The sequence below is a fragment of the Anomaloglossus baeobatrachus genome, chromosome 1, assembly GCF_048569485.1.
Source record: "Anomaloglossus baeobatrachus isolate aAnoBae1 chromosome 1, aAnoBae1.hap1, whole genome shotgun sequence".
NCBI lineage: Eukaryota > Metazoa > Chordata > Amphibia > Anura > Aromobatidae > Anomaloglossus > Anomaloglossus baeobatrachus.
In genome coordinates this window covers 26114456-26129144 of record NC_134353.1, presented here as the reverse complement: position 1 = coordinate 26129144, position 14689 = coordinate 26114456, and the positions used below count along the sequence as shown (strand labels likewise).

The 14689-nt window shown below is 53.3% G+C and overlaps 1 protein-coding gene across 2 annotated transcripts in view; it reads right to left on the bottom strand.

Moving 5' to 3' along the window:
* Positions 1-789: 789 nt before the first annotated feature.
* ZNF638 (zinc finger protein 638) overlaps positions 790-14689 on the bottom strand; it is a 423199-nt gene continuing 409299 nt past the window's right edge. For both annotated transcript variants that reach the window (XM_075346112.1, XM_075346120.1), the window contains exon 25: positions 790-1562. In XM_075346112.1, coding sequence (XP_075202227.1) covers positions 1509-1562 — 54 coding nt within the window. In that variant the 3' untranslated portion in view covers positions 790-1508. The remainder of the gene's footprint in view (positions 1563-14689) is intronic.

Here is a 14689-nt window from a genome sequence, read left to right as displayed (position 1 = left end):
TGTAGCAGGGCCCTGTCCCTGACGATACTCAGCTCCATATCCAGCAGGTTCTTTTGGGTCTGTGGATGGAGCTCGGTCTCTGTGCCTGGAGACCGGTAAGATCCCACTTCACCCAGAGCCCCTCATGGGGATGGGGAAGGAAAACAGCATGTGGGCTCCGGCCTCTGTACTAGCAATAAGTACCTCAACCTTACAACACCATCCACGGGTGAGAAGGGAGCATGCTGGGGGCCCTATATGGGCCCTCTTTTCTTCCATCCGACATAGTCAGCAGCTACTGCTGACTAAAATCTGTGGAGCTATGCATGGATGTCTGACCTCCTTCGCACACAAAGCTAAAACTGGAGAACCCGTGATGTCACGGGGGGGTATAGCCAGAAGGGGAGGGGCCTTGCACTTTTTAGTGTAGTGCTTTGTGTGGCCTCCGGAGGGCAGTAGCTATACCCCAATCGTCTGGGTCTCCCAATAGAGCGCTGAAGAAATAGTTGTTGATCAATAATAAAAAAAACCTCTAAAAAAAAAAATATAAAACTTTCCTAATAATTCTGCACACGGTGTACTATACATAGGATAAAGAGTGGCGTTAGGTTCACGCTTTCCATTGGATGATGGTCTATTCTCTTACCTTTAGATCAAAATGAATGAACCTGAGATGCAACCTCAGAATCGCTGGTAAAACCATGCCCCTTTACTCCTCATCTCAGAGGACCCCTGAGAAGTTATATACATGGGTGTATGGAGCCCGAAGTCCTCTGGATCACAAATGCCGTGCACACAAAACAACACAACTCATATTTCGCTCATATTTATTAGAAACACTTTGTTACAGCTTGTTTTGCACATATTTGCAAAAAAAAAAAAAAAAATTAATTAGATTCTGCATGAAATGACAACCAAAAGTAAAATTCTTATGAAAGCAGAGCGACTACTGAACTGTAACTAAAAAGGAGCTGGGTTGCGCCCTCCCCCCCCTCGCAGGTCAGTACCGGGGGGCGCAAATCTTACTTCATATAAAATTTGTCCTGCTTAAAAACTAACCCACAGTGTCACAAATTAATGGTGCCGACATTTGGGGGATGTGTGACAACGTTCATCCAAGTAGGTGGGGGACCAGGTCAGCTCTGACACCAAACTCAAATTGAAGAGGACATGAGGGTGGGTTGTCCTCCGCCTCCGCTCACGTTTGTATCAGGTAAGCGGCACTGATGATGTGTCTGTGTATACTCACCCCGGACACGTGCACGATCGGCAGGTATCCACCAACGTGACATCATCAGTGACGCTCATCTGCCAACTCGTGCAACGTGAACCTCAACTTCAATGTCCCAGGAAAAACCAGATAAGATCTGACGTGAGAGGAAATCCTCTAATACCATCTTTAACAACCAAAAAAAAACAAACTAGTGAATTCTTTATAATACAACATAAACATCTGCCCTAAGAAAATGTACACAATGGACCCAAATCGTATAAACGCGATGTCCCCCGTCCGTCTCCGCCGATCTGTATCACGTGCTGGAAGATTTCCCCTCTGGAGCGGGCTTTGCCGTTTTCAAGTGTTTCTGGAAGGAAGAAAGAAAAAGGAGTATGAGAAACATTTCAGTATTTTAGGACATCTCATACCTCGGTGACCTCTACATATTAGAAGACGCGCTTTTCCTCCCAAAAATTGAGGAATAATGAGAGGTGCGTCTTATAATCCGAATGTAGCTTACCGGGGGGGGTGGAGAGTGGTCGCAGGAGGTCGGGGCAATGCTGCGGTGAGGCAGGAGCCATCCTTTGGTTGGCGGTGCGGCTTGAAATAATGGCGCCTGGAGTCAGCGCAGATGGCGCTCTGTGCTCAAGATCTCTCGTGTGCACGCACCGCGCCAAGGGAACTTGTCACCAGTTTACCTATTAATCCAAAAGTATCCCCTTCTGAAGCTCCTGGGCTGATTTCTAGCAAGGCGCACCTTGTTGCTGCCCCCCCCCCCTTGCAGACCCCAAAAAGAACTTTATAAAATCTCAGTGTTCTATGCAAATCGCCTGTGTTGGCCAGAAGGGCGGGCTCTATTTCGGCTCCTGTCCCCCAGTCATGATTGACATGGATGACGACGTTGCCGCCGTCCACACTGCAGCGGGAGTCTCGCGCAGGCAGTTTGCTGTGCCTTTATCGCGGGACTGTGCAGAGTTTCCCTTGCGCGCGCAGGTGATGTATTTGCGCAGGCGTGAGATTTATGATTTATTATAATCTAGTGTCTGTGCAAATAAATCACCGGCGCGCGTGAGGGAAACTTTAAGCTCAGGCCCGCGATAGGGGTACAGCAAACTGCGCCTGCGCGAGACTTCGCCAGCAGTGTGGACGATGACTGGGGCGTCATCCATGTCAATCATGATTGGGACGGCGAACAGCGGCAGGAGGGGGGACAGGAGACTAGAGCTTGCCCATCCGGCCAACACAGGTCATTTGCATAGGAAATGGTGAGATTGTATAGAAGGGAATTTTGTTTACTTACCGTAAATTCCTTTTCTTCTAGCTCCTATTGGGAGACCCAGACAATTGGGTGTATAGCTTCTGCCTCCGGAGGCCACACAAAGTATTACACTTTAAAAAGTGTAACCCCTCCCCTCTGCCTATACACCCCCCCCGTGCATCACGGGCTCCTCAGTTTTGGTGCAAAAAGCAGGAAGGAGGAAACTTATAAATTGGTCTAAGGTAAATTCAATCCGAAGGATGTTCGGAGAACTGAAAACCATGAACCAAAAGAACAATTCAACATGAACAACATGTGTACACAAAAGAACAAACAGCCCGAAGGGAACAGGGGCGGGTGCTGAGTCACCCAATAGGAGCTAGAAGAAAAGGAATTTACGGTAAGTAAACAAAATTCCCTTCTTCTTTGTCGCTCCATTGGGAGACCCAGACAATTGGGACGTCCAAAAGCAGTCCCTGGGTGGGTAAAAGAATACCCCGATAAAAAGAGCCGACAACGGCCCTCCTCTTACAGGTGGGCAACTGCCGCCTGAAGGACTCGCCTACCTAGACTGGCATCCGCCGAAGCATAGGTATGCACCTGATAGTGTTTTGTGAAAGTGTGCAGACTAGACCAGGTAGCTGCCTGACACACCTGCTGAGCCGTCGCCCGGTGCCGCAATGCCCAGGACGCACCTACGGCTCTGGTAGAATGGGCTTTCAGCCCTGAAGGAATCGGAAGCCCAGAAGAACGGTAGGCTTCAAAAATCGGTTCCTTGATCCACCGAGCCAAGGTTGACTTGGAAGCCTGCGACCCCTTACGCTGGCCAGCGACAAGGACAAAGAGTGCATCAGAATGGCGCAGTTGCGCCGTGCGAGACACGTAGATCCTGAGTGCTCTCACTAGATCTAACAAATGCAAATCCTTTTCACATTGGTGAATTGGATGAGGGCAAAATGAAGGTAAGGAGATATCCTGATTGAGATGAAAAGGGGACACCACCTTGGGGAGAAAGTCCGGGACCGGACGCAGAACCACCTTATCTTGGTGAAATACCAGGAAGGGGGCTTTGCATGACAGCGCTGCAAGCTCTGACACTCTTCGGAGTGACGTAACTGCCACTAGAAATGCCACCTTCTGCGAAAGACGTGATAGAGAGACATCCCGCAGCGGCTCAAAAGGTGGTTTCTGAAGAGCCCGTAGAACCCTGTTAAGATCCCAGGGTTCCAGCGGCCGCTTGTAAGGTGGGACTATGTGGCAAACTCCCTGCAGGAACGTGCGGACCTGCGGAAGCCTGGCTAGACGCTTTTGAAAAAAACACGGAAAGCGCCGATACTTGTCCCTTGAGAGAGCCGAGAGACAAACCCTTGTCCATTCCGGATTGAAGGAAGGAAAGAAACGTGGGTAAGGCAAACGGCCAGGGGTTAAACCCCTTATCAGAGCACCAGGCTAAGAAGATCCTCCAAGCCCTGTGATAGATCTTGGCTGACGTTGGTTTCCTGGCCTGTCTCATAGTGGCAATGACCTCTTGAGATAACCCTGAGGACGCTAGGAGCCAGGACTCAATGGCCACACAGTCAGGTTGAGGGCCGCAGAATTCAGATGGAAAAATGGCCCTTGAGACAGCAAGTCTGGTCGGTCTGGGAGCGCCCACGGTTGACCCACCGTGAGGTGCCACAGGTCCGGGTACCACGACCTCCTCGGCCAGTCTGGAGCGACGAGGATGGCGCGGCGGCAGTCGGACCTGATCTTGCGCAACACTCTGGGCAGCATTGCCAGAGGAGGGAATACATACGGCAGTCGAAACTGCGACCAATCCTGAACTAAGGCGTCCGCCGCCAGAGCTCTGTGATCCTGAGACCGTGCCATGAAGGCCGGGACCTTGTTGTTGTGCCGAGACGCCATGAGATCGACGTCCGGCGTTCCCCAGTGGCAACAGATCTCTTGAAACACGTCCGGGTGAAGAGACCATTCCCCTGCGTCCATGCCCTGGCGACTGAGAAAGTCTGCTTCCCAGTTTTCTACGCCCGGGATGTGAACCGCGGAGATGGTGGAGGCTGTGGCCTCCGCCCACAGCAGAATCCGCCGAACTTCTTGGAAGGCTTGACGACTGCGAGTGCCGCCCTGGTGGTTGATGTACGCGACCGCCGTGGCGTTGTCCGACTGTATGCGGATCTGCCTGCCCTCCAGCCACCGATGGAACGCTTTTAGGGCTAGATACACTGCCCTTATCTCCAGAACATTGATCTGAAGGGAGGACTCCGTCGGAGTCCAGGTTCCCTGAGCCTTGTGGTGGATTTAAACCGCTCCCCACCCTGACAGACTCGCGTCCGTCGTGACCACAGCCCAGGATGGGGGCAGGAAAGATTTTCCCTTCGACAGAGAAGTGGGAAGAAGCCACCACTGAAGAGAGGTCTTGGCTGCCAGAGAAAGAGAGACGTTCCTGTCTAAGGACGTCGACCTCTTGTCCCATTTGCGGAGAATGTCCCATTGGAGTGGACGCAGATGAAACTGCGCAAAGGGAACTGCCTCCATTGCTGCCACCATCTTCCCCAGGAAGTGCATGAGGCGCCTCAAGGGGTGTGACTGGGCCCGAAGGAGAGATTGCACCCCTGTTTGCAGCGAACGCTGTTTGTCCAGCGGTAGCTTGACTATCGCTGAGAGAGTATGAAACTCCATCCCGAGGTAAGTCAGTGATTGGGTCGGAGTCAATTTTGACTTTGGGAAATTGATGATTCACCCGAACCTCTGGAGAGTCTCCAGAGCCACGGTCAGACTGTGTTGACATGCCACCCGGGAGGGTGCCTTGACTAGGAGATCGTCTAAGTACGGGATCACCGAGTGGCCCTGAGAGTGTAGGACTGCCACAACGGATGCCATGACCTTGGTGAAGACCCGTGGGGCTGTCGCCAGGCCGAAAGGCAGTGCCACAAACTGAAGGTGTTCGTCCCCGATGGCGAAACGCAGGAAGCGTTGATGCTCTGGAGCGATCGGCACATGGAGATAGGCATCCCTGATGTCGATTGATGCTAGGAAGTCTCCTTGGGACATTGAAGCGATGACCGAGCGGAGGGATTCCATGCGAAACCGCCTGGTTCTCACATGTCTGTTGAGCAATTTGAGGTCCAAAACGGGACGGAATGAACCGTCCTTTTTTGGTACCACGAACAGGTTGGAGTAAAACCGCGACCCCGTTCCTGAAGGGGAACGGGGATCACAACTCCTTCTGTCTTCAGAGTGTCCACCGCCTGAAAAAGTGCCACGGTTCGCTCGGGGGGCGGAGATGTTCTGAAAAAACGAGTCGGAGGACGAGAGCTGAACTCTATCCTGTAACCGTGAGACAGAATGTCCCTCACCCATCGGTCTTGGACATGTGGCCACCAGGCGTCGCAAAAGCGGGAGAGCCTGCCACCGACCGAGGATGCGGTTTGGGGAGGCCGAAAGTCATGAGGAGGCCGCCTTGGAGACGGTGCCTCCGGCGGTCTTTGGAGGACGTGACTTAGACCGCCATGCCGAAGAGTTTCTCTGGCTCTTCTGTGGCCTATTGGACGAGGAGGATTGGGATCTGGCTGAGGGCCGAAAGGACCGAAACCTCGCTTGAATTTTTCGTTGCTGAGGTCTCTTTGGTTTGGGCTGGGGTAAGGACGAGTCCTTTCCCTTGGATTGCTTAATAATTTCATCCAATTGTTCGCCAAACAATCGGTCGCCAGAAAAAGGCAAACCGGTTAAGAACTTCTTGGAAGCAGAGTCTGCCTTCCATTCGCGTAGCCACATGGCCCTGCGGACTGCCACCGAATTGGCGGATGCTACCGCTGTACGGCTAGCCGAGTCCAGGACAGCATTCATGGCGTAGGATGAAAATACCGACGCCTGAGAAGTCAAAGACGCTACTTGCGGAGCCGAGGTACGGGTGACCGCATTAATCTCAGACAGACAGACTGAGATAGCCTGGAGTGCCCACACTGCTGCAAAGGCTGGGGCAAAGGACGCGCCTATGGCTTCATAGATGGATTTCATTAGGAGCTCTATCTGCCTGTCCGTGGCATCCTTGAGCGTTGAACCGTCAGCCACTGCCACTACGGATCTAGCCGCCAGTCTAGAGACTGGAGGATCCACCTTGGGACATTGAGCCCAACCCTTAACTACGTCAGAGGGGAAGGGGTAACGTGTGTCATTAAGGTGTTTAGTAAAGCGCTTGTCCGGGAAAGCCCTGTGCTTCTGGACAGCATCTCTGAAGTTCGAGTGATCCGAGTACGTTTGGGAAACCTAAACTGGTGCTTCTCCTGCTGTGCTGCCGACTCCTCTATAGGTGGAGTTGGGGGAGAAAGATCTAGCACCTGGTTGATGGACGCTATAAGGTCATTTACTATGGCGTCCCCTTCAGGTGTATCAAGATTGAGAGCAACGTCAGGGTCAGAGTCCTGGGCTGCGACCTCCGCCTCATTCTCTAGAGAGTCCTCAAGCTGAGACCCTGAACAGCGTGATGAAGTCGGGGAAGATTCTAATCGAGCCCGCTTAGCCGGTCTGGGACTGCGGTCCGTGCCGGAGTCCTCCACGTAATAACTAGAGGCCACCCCAGGCGCACGCTTCGTCGCAGACCGAGAGGGGCCTGGGGGTGATCCCGCAGTGCCCGGGGCCTGTGTAAGGACCGGTCTGGACTGCAATGCTTCTAGTATCTTAGCAGACCATTTGTCCATAGACTGAGCCATGGATTGTGACAGTGACTCAGAGAGTTTCTCAGCTAATACTGCAAACTCTGTCCCTGTCACCTGGACAGGGGAAACCGGCGGTTCTACCTGGGCCGAGGGTCCCACCAGTGCCCCAGGCTCCGGCTGAGCGAGTGCCACAGGGCCCGAGCATTGCTCACAGTGAGGGTAGGTGGAACCTGCAGGTAGCATAGCTGCACAAGAGGTACAGGTTGCAAAATAACCCGGTGTCTTGGCACCCTTGCTCCTTGTGAACGACATGCTGTTGTCTTTCAGGAGAGTGATCACTGAGGGATATATAGCCACAAGCTAACAGTACAGCCTAACCGAGAAAGTGTATACAAATATAATATATATATATATACAGTTCGGCACTCTATGGGGCCCAGCACCGGGTGACCGGTGTGGCTTACCGACCGCTCAAGCGGTGTGTGGCCACCAGATTCCCTGCCTCGGGTCTCCCAGAGATGCAGCCAGAAGTCCTCCACCGGCAGAATGTGCTTAAAACATGGCTGTCGGCGTTTACAGGGGAGGAGGGAGCCGTGGGCGTAACTACAAAAGTGCGGGAATCTGGCCCCAGAGTGATTAGTGAGGGGGGCGGAGGACAGCTACGTGTGCTCCAGCCCTCACTGTCGGCGTCAGACCGACCGTCCCGCCCTTACCCCTGACTGGCAGGCCCGGGGGCGGGAGTTTAATGCACTAGGCCGCAAAAGCCGGGGACTAAAGTTAAAACCGCGGCCGGCAAGCAGGCGCGGTCGTCCCGGTCTCATACCAACACCGCAGTCGCTGCAGCGTCTGAGGCCAAGGTGCTCCATGCACCGTCCCCAAGGGGACACAGAGTACCTGTAGATGCAGGGCCCTGTCCCTGATGATACTCAGTCTCCTGTCCGTCAGAATCCCACAGGGGCTGCGGAGGGAGCCCGGTCCCAGTGCCTGGATGACAGGATAGGATCCCACTTCTCCCAGAGCCCCTAAGGGATGGGGAAGGAAAACTGCATGTGGCTCCGGCCTGTGTACCCGCAATGGGTACCTCAACCTTAACAACACCGCCGACTTAGTGGGGTGAGAAGGGAGCATGCCGGGAGCCCTGTTAGGGCCCTCTTTTCTTCCATCCGATATAATCAGCAGCTGCTGCTGACTAAAATGGGAGCATGAGTGCATGTGTGCCTCCTTCAACACAAAGCATAAAACTGAGGAGCCCGTGATGCACGGGGGGGTGTATAGGCAGAGGGGAGGGGTTACACTTTTTAAAGTGTAATACTTTGTGTGGCCTCCGGAGGCAGAAGCTATACACCCAATTGTCTGGGTCTCCCAATGGAGCGACAAAGAAAATGGTGACACGTTCCCTTTAAGGAAAATGGCGCCGAGAGGTGGTGTGCGCGCAGATGAGATCTCGGCTTGTAATTGAGCAGATTGCTCAATCTGCACACACGCCATTTCTTTGAAGCCTGCACTGCTGATCTAAGGATGGCCCATGCCTCACCTCACTGCCCGCAGCCCCCAGCACAGCGGCGCCCAGCAGTTTCTGGATCTTACGTGCCTCAAGCCGCCGGCAGCAAGCAACTGGGCACAGCCGCCACACCACCACTGCCACCCCTCCTCCAGTAAGACACCACTGGATTATAAGACGCCCCCCCACCTTTTATTTTCTTTAAATTTGGAGTGAGTCTTATAAATCCAATTCGTCTTATAAACCGAAAAATATGGTACATTGCCTCCACCTCATGCGCTGCGGAGCTGCAGTACCAGCTTCTATAATAAAGGCGATACTCTGGTTTTGCTAATTGGGCTGAACCCCTGCCCATATCGCACATCCAGTACCAAGGGTCCATGTATGTTAAGGAGTGAAAAACCCTCAGAAAGAAGGGAATTTTGTTACTTACCGTAAATTCCTTTTCTTCTAGCTCCTATTGGGAGACCCAGACGATTGGGTGTATAGCACTGCCTCCGGAGGCCACACAAAGCACTACACTAAAAAGTGCAAGGCCCCTCCCCTTCTGGCTATACACCCCCAGTGGGATCACTGGCTCACCAGTTTTAGTGCAAAAGCAAGAAGGAGGAAAGCCAATAACTTGGTTAAAGGGAACCTGTCATGAGAAATGTCCCCTAAAACCTCACAGATTCCCCCTCTGCAGCTCCTGGGCTGCATTCTATAAAGGTCCCTGTTATGATTGTGGCCACTTTCTGACCTAAAAAAAGTGTTTATAAAGTTGTACCTTTTTTGCTTCTGATTCTGTAAATACGTCCCGGGGGCGGGCTGCCTGATGGCCGTTAGTCTGCCCCCTGGTCCTGTATGCCGCCCCCCTCGCTGATTACAATAATGCTGGACACCGCCCCCTGCTACATCCATCGCCGCGCATGCCCAGTGCCCATCTGTCGGGGATGAGCACTGTGCCTAGCGTCACCGCTGGTGACGTGCACGCAGGGTTAAGATTATGGGCGGTGCTGTGATGTTTATTCCTAAGCAACCGCCCATAATCGTGGGGCCGCGCTTGCCCCCTCGGCCTGCTTCGTTCTGCGCAAGCGCGCTGCTGCTGACCCCCACGTCACCTCCTTCCCATCTTGCCCCGAGGCAGGAAATAGATGGGAGGAGCGGTGACTACACCGATCAGGAGGAGACGCGGAGATCAGATTACCAGCAGCGCGCTTGCGCAGAACGAAGCAGGCCGATAAACATCACAGCACCGCCCATAATCTTAACCCTGCGTGCACGTCACCAGCGGTGACGCTAGGCACAGTGCTCATCCCCGACAGATGGGCACTGGGCATGCGCGGCGATGGATGTAGCAGGGGGCGGCGTCCAGCATTATTGTAATCAGCGAGGGGGGCGGCATACAGGACCAGGGGGCAGACTAACGGCCATCAGGCAGCCCGCCCCCGGGACGTATTTACAGAATCAGAAGCAAAAAAGGTACAACTTTATAAACACTTTTTTTAGGTCAGAAAGTGGCCACAATCATAACAGGGACCTTTATAGAATGCAGCCCAGGAGCTGCAGAGGGGGAATCTGTGAGGTTTTAGGGGACATTTCTCATGACAGGTTCCCTTTAAACAAATTCACTCCGAGTAACATCGGAGAACTGAAAAACCGTTCAACATGAACAACATGTGTACCCGAAAAAACCCAAAAATCCCGAAGGACAACAGGGCGGGTGCTGGGTCTCCCAATAGGAGCTAGAAGAAAAGGAATTTACGGTAACAAAATTCCCTTCTTCTTCGGCGCTCCATTGGGAGACCCAGACGATTGGGACGTCCAAAAGCTGTCCCTGGGTGGGTAAAGAAATACCTCATGTTAGAGCTGCGAAGACAGCCCTCCCCTACGGGGAGGCAACTGCCGCCTGCAGGACTCTTCTACCTAGGCTGGCGTCCGCCGAAGCATAGGTATGCACCTGATAATGTTTGGTGAAAGTGTGCAGACTCGACCAGGTAGCTGCCTGGCACACCTGTTGAGCCGTAGCCTGGTGTCGTAATGCCCAGGACGCACCCACGGCTCTGGTAGAATGGGCCTTCAGCCCTGATGGAACCGGAAGCCCAGCAGAACGGTAGGCTTCAAGAATTGGTTCTTTGATCCATCGAGCCAGGGTGGCTTTGGAAGCCTGCGACCCTTTGCGCTTACCAGCGACAAGGACAAAGAGTGCATCGGAGCGGCGCAGGGGCGCCGTGCGGGAAATGTAGATTCTGAGTGCTCTCACCAGATCTAACAAATGTAAATCCTTCTCATACCGATGAACTGCATGAGGACAAAAAGAAGGCAAAGAGATATCCTGATTAAGATGAAAAGAGGATACCACCTTCGGGAGAAACTCCTGAATGGGGCGCAGCACTACCTTGTCCTGGTGGAAGACCAGGAAAGGAGCCTTGGATGACAGCGCTGCTAGCTCAGACACTCTCCGAAGAGATGTGATCGCTACCAGAAAAGCCACTTTCTGTGATAGTCTAGAAAGTGAAACCTCCCTCAGAGGCTCGAAGGGCGGCTTCTGGAGGGCAACTAGTACCCTGTTCAGATCCCATGGATCTAACGGCCGCTTGTACGGGGGTACAATATGACAAACCCCCTGCAGGAACGTGCGCACCTTAGGAAGTCGTGCTAGACGCTTTTGAAAAAAGACGGATAGCGCCGAGACTTGCCCTTTAAGGGAGCCGAGCGACAAACCTTTTTCTAACCCAGATTGCAGGAAAGAAAGAAAGGTAGGCAATGCAAAAGGCCAGGGAGACACTCCCTGAGCAGAGCACCAGGATAAGAATATCCTCCACGTTCTGTGGTAGATCTTAGCGGACGTGGGCTTCCTAGCCTGTCTCATGGTGGCAACGACCCCTTGGGATAATCCTGAAGACCCTAGGATCCAGGACTCAATGGCCACACAGTCAGGTTCAGGGCCGCAGAATTCCGATGGAAAAACGGCCCTTGGGACAGTAAGTCTGGTCGGTCTGGTAGTGCCGACGGTTGGCCGACCGTGAGATGCCACAGATCCGGATACCACGCCCTCCTTGGCCAGTCTGGGGCGACGAGTATGACGCGGCTGCAGTCGGATCTGATCTTGCGTAGCACTCTGGGCAAGAGTGCCAGAGGTGGAAACACATAAGGGAGCCGGAACTGCGACCAATCTTGCACTAAGGCGTCTGCCGCCAGAGCTCTGTGATCGCGAGACCGTGCTATGAAGGTTGGGACCTTGTTGTTGTGCCTGGACGCCATTAGGTCGACGTCCGGCCTTCCCCAGCGGCTACAGATTTCCTGAAACACGTCCGGGTGAAGGGACCATTCCCCTGCGTCCATGCCCTGGCGGCTGAGGAAGTCTGCTTCCCAGTTTTCTACGCCGGGGATGTGAACTGCGGATACGGTGGAGGCCGTGGCTTCCACCCACATCAGAATCCGCCGGACTTCCTGTAAGGCTTGCCGACTGCGTGTCCCTCCTTGGTGATTGATGTATGCCACCGCTGTGGAGTTGTCCGACTGAATTCGGATCTGCTTTCCTTCCAGCCACTGCTGGAAGGCTAGTAGGGCAAGATACACTGCTCTGATTTCCAGAACATGGATCTGAAGGGTGGACTCCTGCTGAGTCCACGTACCCTGAGCCCTGCGGTGGAGAAAAACTGCTCCCCACCCTGACAGACACGCGTCTGTCGTGACTACCGCCCAAGACGGTGGTAGGAAGGATCTTCCCTGTGATAATGAGGTGGGAAGAAGCCACCATTGCAGAGAGTCCTTCTGTGAAAGGGATACTTTCCTGTTCAGGGATGTTGACTTCCCGTCCCATTGGCGGAGAATGTCCCAATAAAGAGGACGCAGATGAAACTGCGCAAACGGAACCGCCTCCATTGCCGCCACCATCTTCCCGAGGAAGTGCATGAGGCGTCTTAAGGAGTGCGACTGACCTTGACGGAGAGTCTGCACCCCTCTGTAGTGACCGCTGCTTGTCCAGCGGAAGCTTCACTAGCGCTGAGAGGGTATGAAACTCCATGCCCAGATACGTTAGTGATTGGGTCGGTGACAGGTTTGACTTTGAGAAGTCGATGATCCACCCGAACGTCTGGAGAGTCTCCAGCGCAACATTCAGGCTGAGTTGGCATGCCTCTTGAGAGGGTGCCTTGACAAGTAGATCGTCCAAGTAAGGGATCACAGAGTGTCCCTGTGAGTGCAAGACTGCTACCACTGCCGCCATGACCTTGGTGAACACCCGTGGGGCTGTCGCCAGACCGAATGGCAGAGCTACGAACTGAAGATGGTCGTCTCCCATCACGAAACGTAGAAAACATTGGTGCTCTGTAGCAATCGGCACGTGGAGATAAGCATCTTTGATGTCTATTGATGCTAGGAAATATCCTTGAGACATTGAGGCAATGACGGAGCGGAGGGTTTCATCCGGAACCGCCTGGCCTCCACGTGCTTGTTGAGCAGTTTTAGGTCCAGAACGGAACGGAAAGAGCCATCCTTTTTTGGCACCACAACCAGATTGGAGGAAAACCGTGTCTTGTTCCTGAAGAGGAACAGGGATTACCACTCCTTCTGCCTGCAGAAGAGCATCGGCTCGGTGGGGAGGTGGGGACGTTCTGAAGAATCGAGTCGGAGGACGAGAACAGAACTCTGTCCTGTGCCCGTGGGCACAATGTCCCTCACCCACCGGTCTGTGACCTGTGGCAGCTAAATGTCGCCAAAGGCGAGCGAATCTGCCATCAACCGCGGATGCGGAGAGATGAGAGAGCTGAGAGTCATGAGGAGACCGCCTTGGTAGCGGTTCCTCCGGCTGCCTTCCTTGGGCGTGATTGAGCCCCCGGAAGCTGAGCCCCTCTGAGGCTTTTCAGCTCTTTTGGACGAGGACAATTGGGACCTGCCCGAGCTTGGGAAGGACCGAAACCTCGACTGTCCTTCCAGGACAGCATTAATAGGGTAAGTCGCAATGCAGACATTGCAAGGTTACGGACGCCCCTGCGGCACAAATGTACATATGCTCAAGACCAGCTGTGCAAGAACAGCTGAAAAGCTTAGGGTGCCCATACGGCTGTAAATGCCGGAGCAACCGACACGCCGATAGTCTCATAGACAGATTTCAACCAGAGTCCATCTGTCTGGCATCTTTAAGTGAAGTCCCATCTCCACTGCAACTATGGCTCTAGCCGCAAGCCTGGAGATTGGAGAATCCACCTTTGGACCCTGGGTCCCGCGCTTGACCACGTCAGGGGGAAAAGGATAACGTGTATCCTTAATACGTTTGGAGAAAACGCTTATCTGGTAAGCGTGGTGTTCCTGGACTGCTTCTCTGAAGTCAGCGTGGCCAGAAAAATACTCAATATACGTTTGAGCTACTGAAATAGGACTTCTCCTGCTGTGAAGCTGACTCCTCCGCTGGTGGAGCTGAGGGAGAAATATCCAACATACGATTGATGGACGCTATAGGATCATTCCTTATGGCGTCACCATCCGGTGTATCCGGATTGAGAGCGTTGTCAGGATCAAAGTCCTGATGAGCTACGTCTGCCTCATCATACAGAGAGCCTCCTGGGACCCCCCCCCCCCGGAGCACCGATTTTATTCCCAATGAGGGTGGCCAGGGAGCAATGATCCAGATTGCCCATGTCCTGTCCGGACTGCAAGTCTCTATCCCATTGCAACTCCATCCCTGTCCTTGGACAGGGTTGTCCTTTGGCCACGTCTAGTAGAGACCCCGGCTGACCAAGTGCTCCAGGGGAGCATTGCACACAATGGGGTTCAGTGCCGTGGAACAGTATCACATGCAGTAAAAACAGCATCGAAAGCCTGTGTTGCTTATATGCTGCTGCCGACTAGCCATCTAGGATATAGAGCCAAGAATGGCGACCGTACAATGTAATGTATAGCATACAAGCATAAAGTACAAATGAACACTGCAGCACATGCAATACAAGCAGCATAGAAAGCCTGTGCCTTGGCACCCCTGCTTTTCTGCTGCTGTAGACTAGCCATCTAGGGGAATATAGCCCAGAATATCGACCATACAGTGCAATGTATAGCATACAAGCATAAGTACAAATGAACACTGCAACCCCTGCAATACA